This window comes from Hemitrygon akajei, chromosome 23, assembly GCF_048418815.1.
Source record: "Hemitrygon akajei chromosome 23, sHemAka1.3, whole genome shotgun sequence".
In the NCBI taxonomy this organism is placed as follows: Eukaryota; Metazoa; Chordata; class Chondrichthyes; order Myliobatiformes; family Dasyatidae; genus Hemitrygon; species Hemitrygon akajei.
The window spans coordinates 24,055,564-24,070,436 of NC_133146.1; the positions used below are offsets into that span (position 1 = coordinate 24,055,564).

The 14,873-nt window shown below is 45.1% G+C and overlaps 1 protein-coding gene across 6 annotated transcripts in view; it reads left to right on the forward strand.

The window, feature by feature from the left end:
- The window catches only part of LOC140715275 (catenin alpha-3-like), a 1,577,100-nt gene that overhangs the window by 827,555 nt on the left and 734,672 nt on the right, over window positions 1-14,873 (forward strand). For all 6 annotated transcript variants that reach the window (XM_073027216.1, XM_073027218.1, XM_073027219.1 and 3 more), the window contains one exon: window positions 6,423-6,503. In XM_073027216.1, the coding sequence (XP_072883317.1) occupies window positions 6,423-6,503 (81 nt within the window). The remainder of the gene's footprint in view (window positions 1-6,422; window positions 6,504-14,873) is intronic.

The window sequence follows — 14,873 nt, forward strand, 5'->3', positions numbered from 1 at the left end:
GAATCCTCCTTGTTCACATATCCCCATAGTCTAATATTCATTGGATCATTACGTTTTAGTAGTGCCTGACCCAGGTGAGTTAATTTCCACAGTAAATGTGACAATGCCTGTGAAAAAACAACTGGTAAGTTAGCACCGAGCAATATTATTATAAACACAAATATTAAAAGTAAAATATAGCAAAAGCAACATCTCTCCATGGAGTTTAAGTCTGTCTCACTCTGAAAATAACAATGCATCCTGGAGGTATTGTTCCTGGACAATATATCTATGAAATCTTCCTCAAGTGAACAGGAACTTTTTGGTTGCTTTTTAGATCTAAACATGAGTTTTATCTTCTCAATCCATCTCACCCCCCACCCCTCCAGCCGTGGGGGTGGGAGGGCATAGGGATTCTGCGATGGACTCATGTACTAGTCTAATATAAGGGCTCTACTCAAGCTGGGGGGTAGGGGTGGGATAATTCCTGCTGGAGCAGGTTTGATGACGATTTTACTTACAAACTTGTTTCCCTTCCTGGTCTCTATTACCAGAATCTTATCATTGATAACCTTCATAACGAGACATAGGACAGAAACTAGAACCAGAATTATTTCGGTGGATTTCCTTTCCTTGGACCCCAGTCCCCTTTTTGTGGTCTGCAAACTATCTTGTCAGGTCCTTTTGCTTTCTCTTGAATTCTAACAAAGTCTCTCAGTTCCTGGAGAAGAGATGTATCGGGTGTAGAAGATGGTTGGCCTGTGTTACTGAATATGGGTGTATTTAAGTAGACATTATACATTAAGAAATAAGGAGTAACATCCTTGCATACTCATATTTTTGCAATTGGCACTTTGTTTACGGACATCTGCATTTTAGAGACAAGTGTTGCCTACGTTGCCTCGAGAATTGACCATTTTTACCAGGCCTCCTTAATCACTTGATTCCTGCATTCCATCATGCCATCCGATTGCTGTTCTCTACTTGAATGCCTGATTGTTCACCCATGGCTTGAAAGCCTTCACCACTGAATGAAGACTCTGCGTCGGCACGTTGTCAGGAAAGGGTGCCAGCATATGGGAATATGGAGGTTTGACGTGCTGTGGCAGTTGCTGTTTCACTACAAGAAGTCATGGATTCTAACCAGGTATGTTCGGTACAAAAATCAATTATCACAAGTATACACATTAGGTTTCCAATAAGGTGGGTTTCCCCTGGAAGCCAGAAATGGGCCTATATAATCAATATGCCACACCTAGAATGGCGCATTTGTTTTGTTAGTCTTGTAGGAGGTGGTCTTGTGACTGCTTCCTTATTATAGGCCAGACGTTCTTTACTATTTTCAATGAATTGTTTACAATCACTCAACATGTAAAGCCACCATTATAACATGGCTAATTTCGCATGAGCGGCTTGACGACCACCACGAACGTATCCAAATCCTTGATGGGCTTCTCAATTCAAGTTTCCTGCTTGCGAGTAGGAGGCATTTGCTTCTTATCTTTGTTAGGTCGGCATTTCCAAACCTTACCTTCACCATCAGTTTCATATTTGTACCGTGTTGGAAGTCCTTTGGAATTAGGTTTAGTAGTATCCAGGAAAATTCATTACACATCAACCCGGTTGTCTTTTGTCAGTTACTTAGTTAGTACCAAAACCCTGTCCTCCCTTGCCTTGGTCAGGTCCATCCCAACAGCTGAGTAAGAGGCCCACAGTAAGTCCTGGGATGTGTAATACTGTACTAATGATCCAGTCAAGAACAATACTCTTCCACTTGGACAAATGTGTGTACCTCTGTAGTTCACCAGATGGGAAAATCTTCCAGCTGCATTCCTAACATAATTCGTGTCTGTACATATCAAGACTTGTTCAGTTCTATTTATTTGTTTTAGACATAATTCTAGTGCTTTAGCCTCTGCAAACTGAGCTCTGTGATTCCCTAAAGGATGTGTTTGCAACTCATATGGTTCAAATTCAGTCTCCAATAAAAAAAATTCACTTTATGAGCATAGTAGGGATTATAATTGAGTGGATCCATCTTTCTAGATTTTCATTACTGATCCATCACAGTCTCATATTTGAGAATAGTGCTCTAGGAAGTTGTGCTGTATTAGGTCTCTGTTAATTCGGTGGTAATTTAGTATTATTTTTCAAAGCCTCAAACCCTGTTTGTATAGTAATTAGTTTGTCCCCTTGCAGTGGTCATACTTCAAATAATGTACACTTTGTTCTAAGTCCTGTTCTGTTGGGGTGAATTTATATGAGGCACAGTGTATAGGGGAATGTGTTTCTTCTCCCTCATTATAGCAGATGGCTACAGTGGTTTTTGGAGAATGACATATTTGCAGAACACAGATTTTGTTTGGTCTCGTGTCCAGAGGTCTATTGCCTGCTGGACTGAATTCATCAATTTCTCTAATGCCTCATAATCTTCTGGGGTAAAAGCAAAAGGCTTTGCATTTTTCAGTGTACATCTGTGGTATAATGGTTTTAACAATTGAGGTATGAAAGCACTAGTTTAATTCAATTGGCCTAGGCTTGATTGGAAGGCTTTTGTCTTTGGATGCCCTACATGAGTGACTTTTTGTCTAAATTCAGGGTTAAACCACGTCCCTGATTGAAATGTCATATCTAGGAAATATACTTTTGTATGACCGAGTGGAGATTACATAGCCTCTGTCTGTCGCTTTCAAGAAGTGGGTGTAACCAGAAGTAATGGACCAGATCTCTACAAAATTTCTACATCTTTGCAAGTCAATCCTTGCAACATTTGTTACAATGACTGTTGCAGTATCAAAATGGCAGGTTAAATTTTGCCAAAAATACCAGCTTTGGCATATAGAAAGGCCTGTATCCTATTTGTTAGATGGAACATTTTGATTAGAGTTATTGCTGAAATTCTCCCGTGCTGTTTTTATGACATTAACATTAGCCTTCTTTTCTTTACACTTTGTTTTCCCTGAGCTGCAGAGGAAGGAGTGGACATTTGGGATGGGCCCTCTCCCGTTGTATATTTAGAGGGTGAAGGATGAGGTGGGCCTTGTGGTGCATGCTCAATTTCATTCTCTTTCCATTAACATGATATAGCCTCTGAATGCTCCCTCTATCCTGAAAGGAGTATCTTGGTCTAAGACTTTCTTCCACAAAGAAAGGGTGTGGAGCTGAAGCTCTAGGGCTATACATAGTATCTAGCCAACAAGGTAGTGGTTAAATATCTCTTCGTAAGGGAGGAGATTTGCAGGGAACTTCCTGTTTTGTTTGTTGATTACATCTTCCCTGCTGAGTGGCTGGTGTAGGGGAATGCTGTGAATGTGATTGACCCAAGGAATAAGGTTGATTGGTGACTTTCCTCGCCTCTGTGGGGTAAGGCAGGCTGTGTTTGCCATTACCCTGCAGTTGGATCTGTCCCTTCCTGTCCTTGCCTCAGTTGGGTAAGCCAGGCTGTCTTTGCTGTTACCCTGAGACTGGACTGTTCCCTTCACCTTCCTCCCAAAGCCTTGCCTTCCACGTTTTGCCTGAAGCCTCACCTATTCTCGCCATCAAGTTCTACTGCCGGAGCAAGACTGGAGCCTTGCTGTGACTAGATAGGAACTGTCTGTTTGTGTCCTCTCCTTCGCTGGGTAGGTCTGGCCGTTTGCCGCTACCTTGTGTTGGGAACCGTCTCGTCATGTTCAGCTTTCTGTGTATGAGTCCCAGCCCTACGTCCTGTTCCCAAGGAGGGGTTCTGGCTCTGTGCTCTGCGTTCCTGTCTCCCAAGACCGAGGCTCCGTGTTCCGCGTTCCTGTCTCCCAAGACCGAGGCTCTTTGTTCCGCATTCCTGTCTCCCAAGACCGAGGCTGAGCTTCATGTCCCCCGTCCAGCCCAGGAGTCCCACGTCCTGCCCCCATGTCCAGTCCTGTTGCCTTGCCACGCCTTGTTCTCGCCTAGATCCGGAGTCCGAGCCCGAGTCAAGACGCAGGTACCGGGCTCCTGTCCAGTCTCTGGCTCGGAGTCCTTGTTCAGGTTCCAAGTCCCTAGTTCCTCGTCCAGGTCCCGCTTTCCTAGTCTAGTCCTAGCCCAAGCACGTATCCTAGTCTCATCCAGGGCCTGTGTCTTGTCCAGTGTCGTTTCTTCCCCACTTCCCTTGCCTTTTTGATAGTCTTAGTCCTGTTCCTAGTACTTCAGTGACTGTGTCCGCTCTCAACACCCACCTTATGACACACAGTTAGTGGCATCTTACTTCTGCCTATATACAGAGCTTGTTTGCAAAGATGTGCTTTTAGCTTAATTCTGATTGCTGCTTGCCATTTACACTTTAAAAACTGAAGACTCCCATTTACAACCAGAAGAGAAACAAAACAATATCATTAGAAGTTTACTTACAACTGTTTGATTTTACAAGTGGCAGCTGCTGTTTTTAGAAAGTGAAATTAGAAAAATGTGAGACCACTGTCCTAGGAGAGTGAATAACTATCATCATCACTCATTCATCAATTGACTTGAAGGCCAATTTATTATTTACCACAGTAGCGACGAAGTCCCTTAAATCTATAGATCAGTGCTATAATCCTTTCCACTGTCTTCTGATGTCTCGTCTTAACTTTAGCCCAGACTAATATCAGTAAATGTAGACAGAAGTTCCCTCTATTGGTGAAAGGACTTACTCTACCCTACAAATATTATAAATCCAAAGTGCCATCTCACCCACAGAGAGTGCAAACTAAATTGACAATTTTCAAAAGAAAACAAATGTTTCATGTGGCTTTTCCTCCTGAGACTTCACAGTTGAAACACAGCATGTGTCAGTAATATCACTGTGATATTTTCTGTCATATAGCTTTGGTGCACTGGTAGAATACATTGGTCAATCTAAGGTTCTCTCAAATGCCTCTATTTAGTACAAACTTCCTTTGTATGAGAAGAAGTACAGTCGACGTTTTGGGCCAAGACCCTTCGTCAGGACTAACTGAAAGGAGAGATGGTAAGAGATTTGAAAGTGGGAGGGGGAGGGGGAGATCCAAAACGATAGGAGAAGACCGGAGGGGGAGGGATGAAGCTGAGAGCTGGAAAGCTGATTGGCAAAAGGGATACACAGGTGGAGAAGAGAAAGGATCATGGGATGGGAGGCCTAGGGAGAAAGAAAGGGGGAGGGGAGCACCAGAGGGAGATGGAGAACAGGCAAGAAGCGATTGTGAGAGGAAAAAGAGAGGAAAAGTTAATAAATAAATAAGGGATGAGGGGAGGAGGGGCATTAATGGAAGTTAGAGAAATCAATGTTCATGCCAACAGGTTGGAGGCTACCCAGAAGGAATATAAGGTGTTATTCCTCCAACCTGAGTGTAGCTTCATCTTGACAGTAGAGGAGGCCATGGATAGACATATCAGAATGGGAATGGGATGTAGAATTAAAATGTGTGGCCACTGGGAGATCCTGCTTTCTCTGGCAGACAGAGCGTAGGTGTTCAGCGAAATGGTCTCCCAGTCTGCGTCAGGTCTCACCAATATATAGAAGGCCACACCGGGAGCACCGGACGCAGTATACCACACCAGCTGAATCACAGGTGAAGTGTCGCCTCACCTGGAAGGACTGTCTGGGGCCCTGAATGGTGGTGAGGGAGGAAGTGTACGGGCAGGTGTAGCACTTGTTCCGCTTACAAGGATAAGTGCCAGGAGGGAGATCGGTGGGAAGGGATGGGGGGGGGGGATGAATGGACAAGAGGGTCACGTAGGGAGCGGTCCCTGCGGAACGCAGAAAGAGTGTGGAGGGAAAGATGTGCTTGGTGATGGGATCCCATTGGAGGTGGCGAAGGTTACGGAGAATTATACATTGGACCTGGAGGCTGGTGGGGTGGTAGGTGAGGACGAGGGGAACCCTATCCCTAGTGCGGTGGTGGGAGGATGGGGTGAGGGCAGATGTGCATTCAGCTGGGTAGCTTCCAACCTGATGGCATGAACATTGACTTCTCTAACTTCTGTTAATGCCCCTCTCCCCTTCTTACCCCGTCCCTTATTTATTACTTTTTTCCCTTTTTTCTTCTTTTCTCTCTCTGTCCCTCTCACAATCACTCTGCCTGTTCTCCATCTCCCTCTGGTGCTCCCCTCCCCCTTTCTTTCTCCCTAGGCCTCCCGTCCCATGATCCTTTCCCTTCTCCAGCTGTGTATGCCTTTTGCCAATTACCTTTCCAGCTCTTAGCTTCATCCCACCCCCTCCGGTCTTCTATCGTTTTGGATCTCCCCCTCCCCTCCCACCTTCAAATTTCTTATTATCTCTTCTTTCAGTTAGTCCTGACTAAGGGGCTCAGCCCAAAACATTGACTGTGCTTCTCCCTATAGATGCTGCCTGGTCTGCTGTGTTCCACCAGCATTTTGTGTGTGTTGCTTGAATTTCCAGTATCTGCAGATTTTCTCGTGTTTTCCTTTGTTGCTCTTTTACAACACAAAATCAAGATGTTTGCTTTTTTTAGGCTGGATATAATGAACGGAGTGATGCAGTGAACCTGGCCATTGAAAACATGTGCAAGAAGATGAGACGACTTCGCAGACAGGTATGGCTCACACCCATAACCACAGTGTGACTCTTAGTGTAAAATTCTTCTCAAAAGTGCAAACAGAATCACAATTATGTTATTAATCATATACACATTGTGAGAAGCTTCAGCTACCAATTCCAGTGATTGTGCTGGAGAGAGAGCAGCAGAGATTGGAGAATTTTAGTTACACCCAGAAATTGGATAGGCAGGTCTTGTTTTGCCTGTTCAGTAGAAATGGTGAAAACTGGTGTTTGACAGGAAAATTGACCATTCTGGAACAGCTGGGCTTAAGACTGCTGTTGCATGTCGAGAATAACCTTGGATGATAAGCGCAGTACCAGGAACTCCAATTAATATGATACTAGGCCCCTGGAGCCAGGAGGGAGGATGCGTCTGGGGGTAAATTATGAGCTCTGATAACAGGGAACAAAGAGGACTGTTAGACTCATGCTGAGAGAATAATTGACACGTCTTTTAAGCGATTGATATTGTACTGACCGTGGGATGCCAAACAAAGTTATGTGAAGTTGTTTGTCTTGCTGTATAAATAAGAGCTCTGTATAACCTGGAATTCAGAGTTCTGGTGGCGGTGAAGACTGCTGCAGACTCTCCATGATATCATGTTAATAAACTCTTAAAACTGTTACGTATCCCGTAACTGGATCACTTACCAGCAAAGATAGAGAGGTCCGCTGAAGTCTGATGGTACCATTTTTAAACGTTTTTATTTACAAAGGGGCACAAAAGTAAGGTTAATACAAACATTCAGATAACATACGTCGTCAATACTCAATCTAAAGCGCAGGTATAGTAATAATCAATAAGAAATAAGCTCTATCGTTGTCTAGGGGTAATGTATATATTGTCCGCTGTATATCTAAAAGTCTCTTGCGGTCACTGCAGTTCCACCAGCTGCCGTCTTTTGGGGTGTCGCGGTGGTGCACTTTGTTGAAGAGAGAGAGATAGAGATTGAATGGAACAGTTACCCGGCGGGTTTTTCCAACCTTTATGAGTTCGATCCGTCGGAGTCTCGTTGGGGAATGGCCGCTCACTTGTGGCCTCCCCTGTAGCTAAGCCGTTCTTTCGTGGTGAGGTCGCCAATCCCAGGCAAGGAAAAGACGCACACGAACCCCCCCCACCGGCTGTCGCTATTAAACGCTGTCACAGGATTTCTAGCGTGTCTTCTGGTGCGTCTGGGGGGCCATCTTTACAACCCCTCTTTTATCTGAACTCACGGGGTCTCAGATGTCAATCAGGTTGTGATGATGCAATCTCTCTCCGTCTCTCCACCCACGTTGCCCTGAGGGTATACACGTAGTACAGTTCCCAATTCACAAAGGTGTCTCCACGAGACAATGACCACAGTCGCCAGCTTTGCCTCGCCGTGAAACGAGGGACACCGCACGTATCTTTCTCTTCTCTTGGGTCATTGACCCCCCCTTCACTAGGGCTCTTGCGATTCTCACAAAGGAGGGGGCTGGGGTCATAACAAAACGAAACTCGAAGTCACTCTGTTCTTAGTTAGTGTTTCCACGACAGCCTGTGAAGGAGGCTGAGTGGGGGTCATATGATAAAATAAGGCTATGAGAGACATGGGTCGGTAAAATTATCAAACTCTTTTTTTCCTATGGAGTGGGTAGCAAAAAGGGAGCATATGTATATGTTGAGAGGAAGGAGTTTTAAGTAGGGGCTTGAGATTTAGCATTCACTGCCAGAAGAGGTAGTGGATTCAGAAACAATCACAATGTTTAAGAAGAATTTGACAGATTATTAAATAGGTACATGGAAGAAAACATTTTTAGTACAGGCAAATGGGATTAGGGTAGATGGCCAAAGAGGTCAGACTTGAAATGGTAGACCATAAGGCCATTTCTGCGCCATAACACTCTCTGACTCCTTGTACTAATTTTGCTTAATAATGCATCTCATATATTTTAATATTCATTCCAAAGACATGGCAAGATTGATTTTTGAAAGTAATAGTGGGGTATTTACTCATTAAGTCTCTTCAGAGAGCAACTATTAGCAGTCACATTAGACCTGTCAACAAAGAACAGGAAGTGTCTTTGAGATAGTAGTGAATCAGTTATGAAGTTCAACAATGGTATGGCAACCTCTATTGATTTTTTTTAAATGTTGTCACCAGATGGTTTTAAAAAATGTATTTGATTTCTTAGCTTTCGCAAGATTTGAACTAGGGCTCACTGAATTAGTAAATTACCGTGGATGCTGAAGTTTGATGTGGGAAAAATACCCAACAAGGCAGATGAATATTGAGGGTAAAGTTTGAGGTTAATGTCTTTTCTTCAGAAGTTGAACATGTAGAGTTTGTAGTCAAATATGGATTATTATTCAAGTGTTACAATGGCGCTGAAGTATACACTCAGTAGCCACTTTATGAGATGCCCCCCATACCTAATGAAGTGACCACTGTGTATATGTTCATGGTTTTCTGTTGTTGTGGCCACTCCATTTCAAGGTTCAATATATCGTGCATTCAGGACTTTTCTGCACACTACTGTTAAACTGTGTGGTTATTTGCGTTACGGTCACCTTCCTGTCAGCTTGAACCTATCTGTCCATCCTCCACTGACCTCTCTCATTAACAAGGCTTTTTTGCCCATAGAACCATCGCTCACTGGATTCTTTTTGGTTCTCGCACAATTCTCTGTAAATTCCAGAGGCATGAAAATCCCTGGAGATCAGCATTTTCTGGGATACTCAAGTCACCTCGTCTCGCACCAACAATCCTTCCATGGTCAAAGTCACTGAAGTCACATATTTTCCCCATTCTGATGATTGGTCTGAACAACAGTTACACCCATTGATCATGTCTGCATGCTTTTATGCACTAAAGTGGCCGCCAGATGATTGGCTGGTTGGATATTTGCATTAATGAGCAGGTGTACCTAATAACAGTGGCCACTGTGTTTATTTTTCTTGACTGAATAATTTGTAACATTCTCTTCACCCACAGCCCACAGTTTCTCCACAATAGCTGCATTGAATGAAGGTATTTTTCTGCCACATTACACCTGTAACTAAATTTCTGTGCAAGCCATGATTACTTTTGTCAAATCCTTTGTGTACAAGAGCATGTCATTACATTGTCAGTGGAAAATTGGGTGGTTTAATTGTAACGCTGTGGCAGTTTCCTTGAATAGATGCGGATGAAGTAGCAAAGTAGCACGATGCTGTCACAGCTCAGTGCGCGTCAGAGTTTGGAGTTCTCTGTTTGTCCTCCCCATGGAAATGTGAGAGTTTTCTCCAGATCCCCCGTTTCCTCCCATAGACTAAAGACTATAGAGTACGGTAGGTTAATTGGCCTTTGTAAACTGCCCCTGTGATTGGGCTAGGGTGAATCTGTTTTGTTTGCTGGGGGTGTGGCTTGAAGGGCCAGGAGGGTCTGCTCCAGGTTGCATTGGTAAATAAATTAAAATAAATTGATACGTCTTGTCATTCAGACCAGACTGTCAAGTGAAACATTCAAACCTCATGCCTAATTATGTTGAAATGTTCGATTGATCAGAGAATTTGTTTTTAAATTATGGGAGGACTCAGCTGATTTATTGCTCAGTGTTAGTGACACTCAGCGGCCACTTCACTGAGTACACCTGATCACTAATGCAACTATCCAATCAGCCAATCACGTGGCTGCAACTCGATGTATTAAAGCATGTAGACATGGTCAAGAGGTTCAGTTGTTCAGACCAAATATCAGAATGTGGAAGAAATGTCATCTAAGTGACTTTAACAGTACAATGATTGTTGGTGTTGGATGAGTGTCTCAGAAACTGTTATCTCTTGGAATTTTCATGCACAACAGTCTCCAGAGTTCACAGAGAATTGTGCAATTAACATAGAGATGCATCCAGTGATCGGCAGTTCTGTGGACAAAAAAGTGCTTTGTTAATCAGCGAGGTCAGAGGAGAACAGCCATACTAGTTCAAGCTGCCAGGAACTCGGATAACCACATAAAGGACATTGGTGTGCAGAAGAGCATCTCTGAAAGCATGAAACATTGAACTTTGAAGTGGATGGGCTACAGCAGCAGGAGACCACAAACATACACTCAGTGGCCACTTTATTAGGTGCAGGAGATACGGAATAAAATGGCCACTGAGTGTATATGCTGTATATTGTGACTTCTTGCTCTTTTTGTGGACAACAGTCAAAAAGGTTGATTAAGAATTTGAAATTGTCTCTGACCTGATGAAACTGAGTGATTAACACTCGTAAAAATCAAAGGCACCAAATGAAAATAGACACTGTATTGTCTCAGTGAAGCAAATGTACAGACGATAAATAATTTTACCTTACTGTTCTTTCTTCCATGTTTTGGATTGTGAATAAATATTAAGTATAATATCATCAAAAGTGAATGAATTAACACATCTATGACATCAAACAAATAATTACATGTTTGCAATTTTTTTCCCTGATCTTTAAAAATAAATAACTCAGGATTCAGTGATGTTTTCAACTAATTTACAGGCTTGTTTCTTTGTTTGCTACTCTGCAACAGGATATAATGGAGATGAAAAACTCCTGTTTGTGTATGTTGTGTAAATACATCACATTTTCTTGCTGCGATTCTTTCCCTTCTATTGATAGTTCAGTCATTAAATTGTAGAAAATCTTACAATACTTACAATACTGGAGGCTGTTTGGCCCATCATCTCTGTGCTGAACAGGAAAGAACAACCCATCCAAATCAACACATTGCATTTGCATCCTCAAGTATACACTTTTTGAGAGCATTGAATATTCCTGCATCTTCTAACCAGTGATTTCCATTTCCCTGCCACAAACTGGATAAAATTGTCGCAGTCCTGACCGTTAATTCCCCATTTTCTCCTAATTCCATTTGGCGGCACACCTGGTTTTCATCAAGACCTGCAGCATAAGAACCCTGGCTTTGCACCCACTAGTTGCCAGATCGTTGGTTTTGCCAGTGTGGTAATCAACGCTTCCTGGCCACTTAGGATTGTGTGTCCTAAGTTTTACTTCAGTACCAAGATTTAAATGTGAAGCTCAGTCTCTCCGTGTCAAGATCAGTTTTCTAAGTTCTACTCCAGTTCTGAGGTTTACCTGTGAAACTCAGTCTCTCTGTGTCAAGATAAATTCTGCCTGTCTCCTGCTTTCCTGCTCTCCCTCCTGTTTGCTGTTCAATGCTCATGGCTGTGTTTGCATCCTAACTCAATCTCTGTACCGGTGTCCCGTGCTTGGGTTCGCCTCATTCGTTACAACAGAACGACCTGGCCATAATGGACCAAGCGGACACGAATACCCTTCAACAAGCCCTCGCCAGCCAAGGCTCTCTACTGTGTCTGCACGACCAACTCCTCTGGGAGGTCATGGAGAACCTCCGTTCCCTGTCTGCTGACGTAATGAAAATCAATGACCAGGTTGACCGTGTATCCACTCAATTTACCCCGTCCACTCCTGGATATCTGTCTAACCAGCCCAGACAGCCTGTAACGACAACCTCCTACATGTTAGCAACACCCCTGCCAAGAGAGCCTCACGTACCTGAACTGGAGCACTACACTGGGGATTTGGGGAAGTGTCAGGCCTTCCTTTTTCAGTGCTCCTTGGTGTTCGAACAGCAGTCGTCCACGTACTCCACGGATAAGTCAAAATAACTTATATCATCTATCAGGGAAGTGCCTTAGCGTGGGCCACAGCTGTTTGGGATAACCAACCGGATATCTGCTCTTCTTTCGCCACCTTTATTACGGAAATGAGAAAGATCTTTGACCACCCCGTCCATGGTAAAGACACCGCCAAATGTCTACTCACTCTCAGTCAGGGCTCACGCAGTGTTGCCGAATATTCCATGGAGTTCCAGACATTAGCAACCGACTCGGTGTGGAACGATGAGGCACTCCAAGGGGTATTTCAGAATGGTCTCAGTGACATGGTAAGAGACGAGTTGGCGGCAACAGCCTGGATTCCTTGATCTCCCGAGCCACCAGGTTGGACAATTGTCTCCGAGAACGCAATAGAGAAAGAACTGGTCGTCACCCGCCTTTGGCCACTCCGCGGCACTCATTTCTGCCTCCCACAAGAACAAGCCTCTCTCCTCCTCCTCCTCCTAGAGTAGCTCCCAGCCCGGCTGTTTCCACTGCCCCGGGAGAGGAACCCATGCAGCTGGGACAGAACAGCCTTTCCCCCACAGAACGACTCCAGAGATCGAGAGCGGGTGAGTGTCTATATTGCAGCCAGTCCGGCCACTTCCGTGCTACCTGTTCCCTTTGGCCAAAAAGGGAAGGCTCACCAGTAGAAAGGGGTATCCCGGTGAGCCAGACAACATTCCCTTCCGTCCCCCAAACCCGGATGCAGCTTCAAGCCACCTTACGTTACAACCAACAGTCCCTGCCTCTGTCAGCACTAGGAGACTTCGGTGCTGAGGGAAACCTTTTGGATGAAGACTTAGCTTTCTGGGCTGGAATTCTTCATGAGCCATTGAGTGCCCCCTTGGAAGCCCGGGCACTGGACGGTAGACTACTGGCCCAAGTCACACATTGCACACCACCCCTGTCTCTCATTCTCTCCGGGAACCATCGGGAACAGGTACGATTCAATTTAATTTCTTCTTCTCAAGTTCCTATAGTTCTTGGGTACCCCTGGCTAAGCCGTCATAACCCCCACATTGACTGGTCCACCAGGAGGATAGTCAACTGGAGTCCGTTCTGTCACTCCACTTGTCTACAATCAGCTCTTCCCCAGTGGAAGTCACCGTGACCTAGTCTGACTCTGAGCCCCCCGACTTATCCAAGGTTCCAGTAGAATATCACCATCCGGGAGAAGTGTTTAGAAAACAACGGGCTCTTTCCCTGCCTCCACACCGCCCTTACGATTGTGCAATTGACCTCCCCGGAGCACCTCTACCCACCAGTCTGCTGTCTAACCTGTCCCGACCAGAAAGGGAAGCAAATGACTCTCATAGCAGGCATTATCCGACTCTCATCTTCCCCTGTAGGTGCAGGTTTCTTCTTTGTGGGGTAGAAAGACAGCTCACTGCACCCCTGCATTGGCTACCCTGGTGTGAATAGCATCACCGTAAAGAATAAGTAACCACTGCCCATTATCAACTCTGCTTTCGAGCCCCTTCACGGAGCCACAATTTTCTCTAAGTTGGATCTGCGGATTGCCTATCACCTGGTCAGGATAAGGGAGGGAAATGAGTGGAAAACAGCTTTTAACACCCCTCTTGGTCATGCCATTTGGTCTCACCAATGCCCCCGCCATCTTCCAAGCCCTGGTAAATGATGTCCTTTACGGACTTTATTAACCTTTCGTTTTTGTTTATTTGGACGACATCCTAATCTTCTCTCGCTGTCTTCAGGAACACACCTACCATGTTTGTCAGGTTCTTCAGAGGCTTTTGGAGAACAAGCTATTTATTAAGGCAGAGAAGTATGAGTTCCATGTCCTTTCTGTCAGTTGCCGGGGGTACATCGTTGAGAGCGGGCAAGTGAGGGCGGATCCCGAAAAGATCAGGGTGATGGCAGAGTGGCCAAAACCCACGACGCTCAAACAACGGTTTCTGGGGTTTGCAAACTTCTACCGTTGCTTCATCAGGGATTACAGCTGGGTGGCAGCGCCCCTTACTCGACTCGCCTCTCCTGCGACCCCTTTTCACTGAACCCCCGAAGCGGACTCAGCTTTCTCGGAGCTGAAGAGGTGTTTCACTTCCGATCCCATCCTGGCCCAACCTGACCCCTCTTGTCAATTCATTGTGGAAGTCGAGGCCTCCGACTCTGGGGTGAGAGCGGTGCTCTCCCAAAGCTCCATCCTTGTGCCTTCTTCTCTTGTCGTCTATCCTCTGCTGACCAGAACTATGATGTCGGGAACCGGGTGTTACTGGCTGTCAAACTTGTTTTGGTGGAGTGGAGGCACTGGCTGGAGAGAGCTGAACATCCATTCATCGTCTGGACAGACCACAAGAACCTCCAAACTGCCAAACACCTAAATTCCCGCCAAGCCCATTGGGCATTATTTTTTGGCCATTTCAGATTCACACTCACCTGTTGTTCTGGCTCCAAGCGTGATTCTCCGTCTCGTTAATACGTCTCTGAGGAGGACCTTCCCGACCCCGAGACCATCCTGTGTGGTGGCTGCCCTCACCTGGGAGATCAAATCCATAGTCAAAGAAGCCCAACGGACTCAACCTGACCCAGGAATTGCACCCTCCAGTCGCCTCTTCATGCTGGACTCTGTCCGGTCTCAGGTTCTCCAGTGGGAGCATACTTCTCATTTCGCCTGCCGTCCCAGAATCGATCGAACTCTGTCCCTTCTGAAGAGACATTTCTGGTGACCCACCATGGATGCTGACACTCGCTCCTTTGTCTCTGCCCGTGCTGTTTGTGCCCGAGGAAA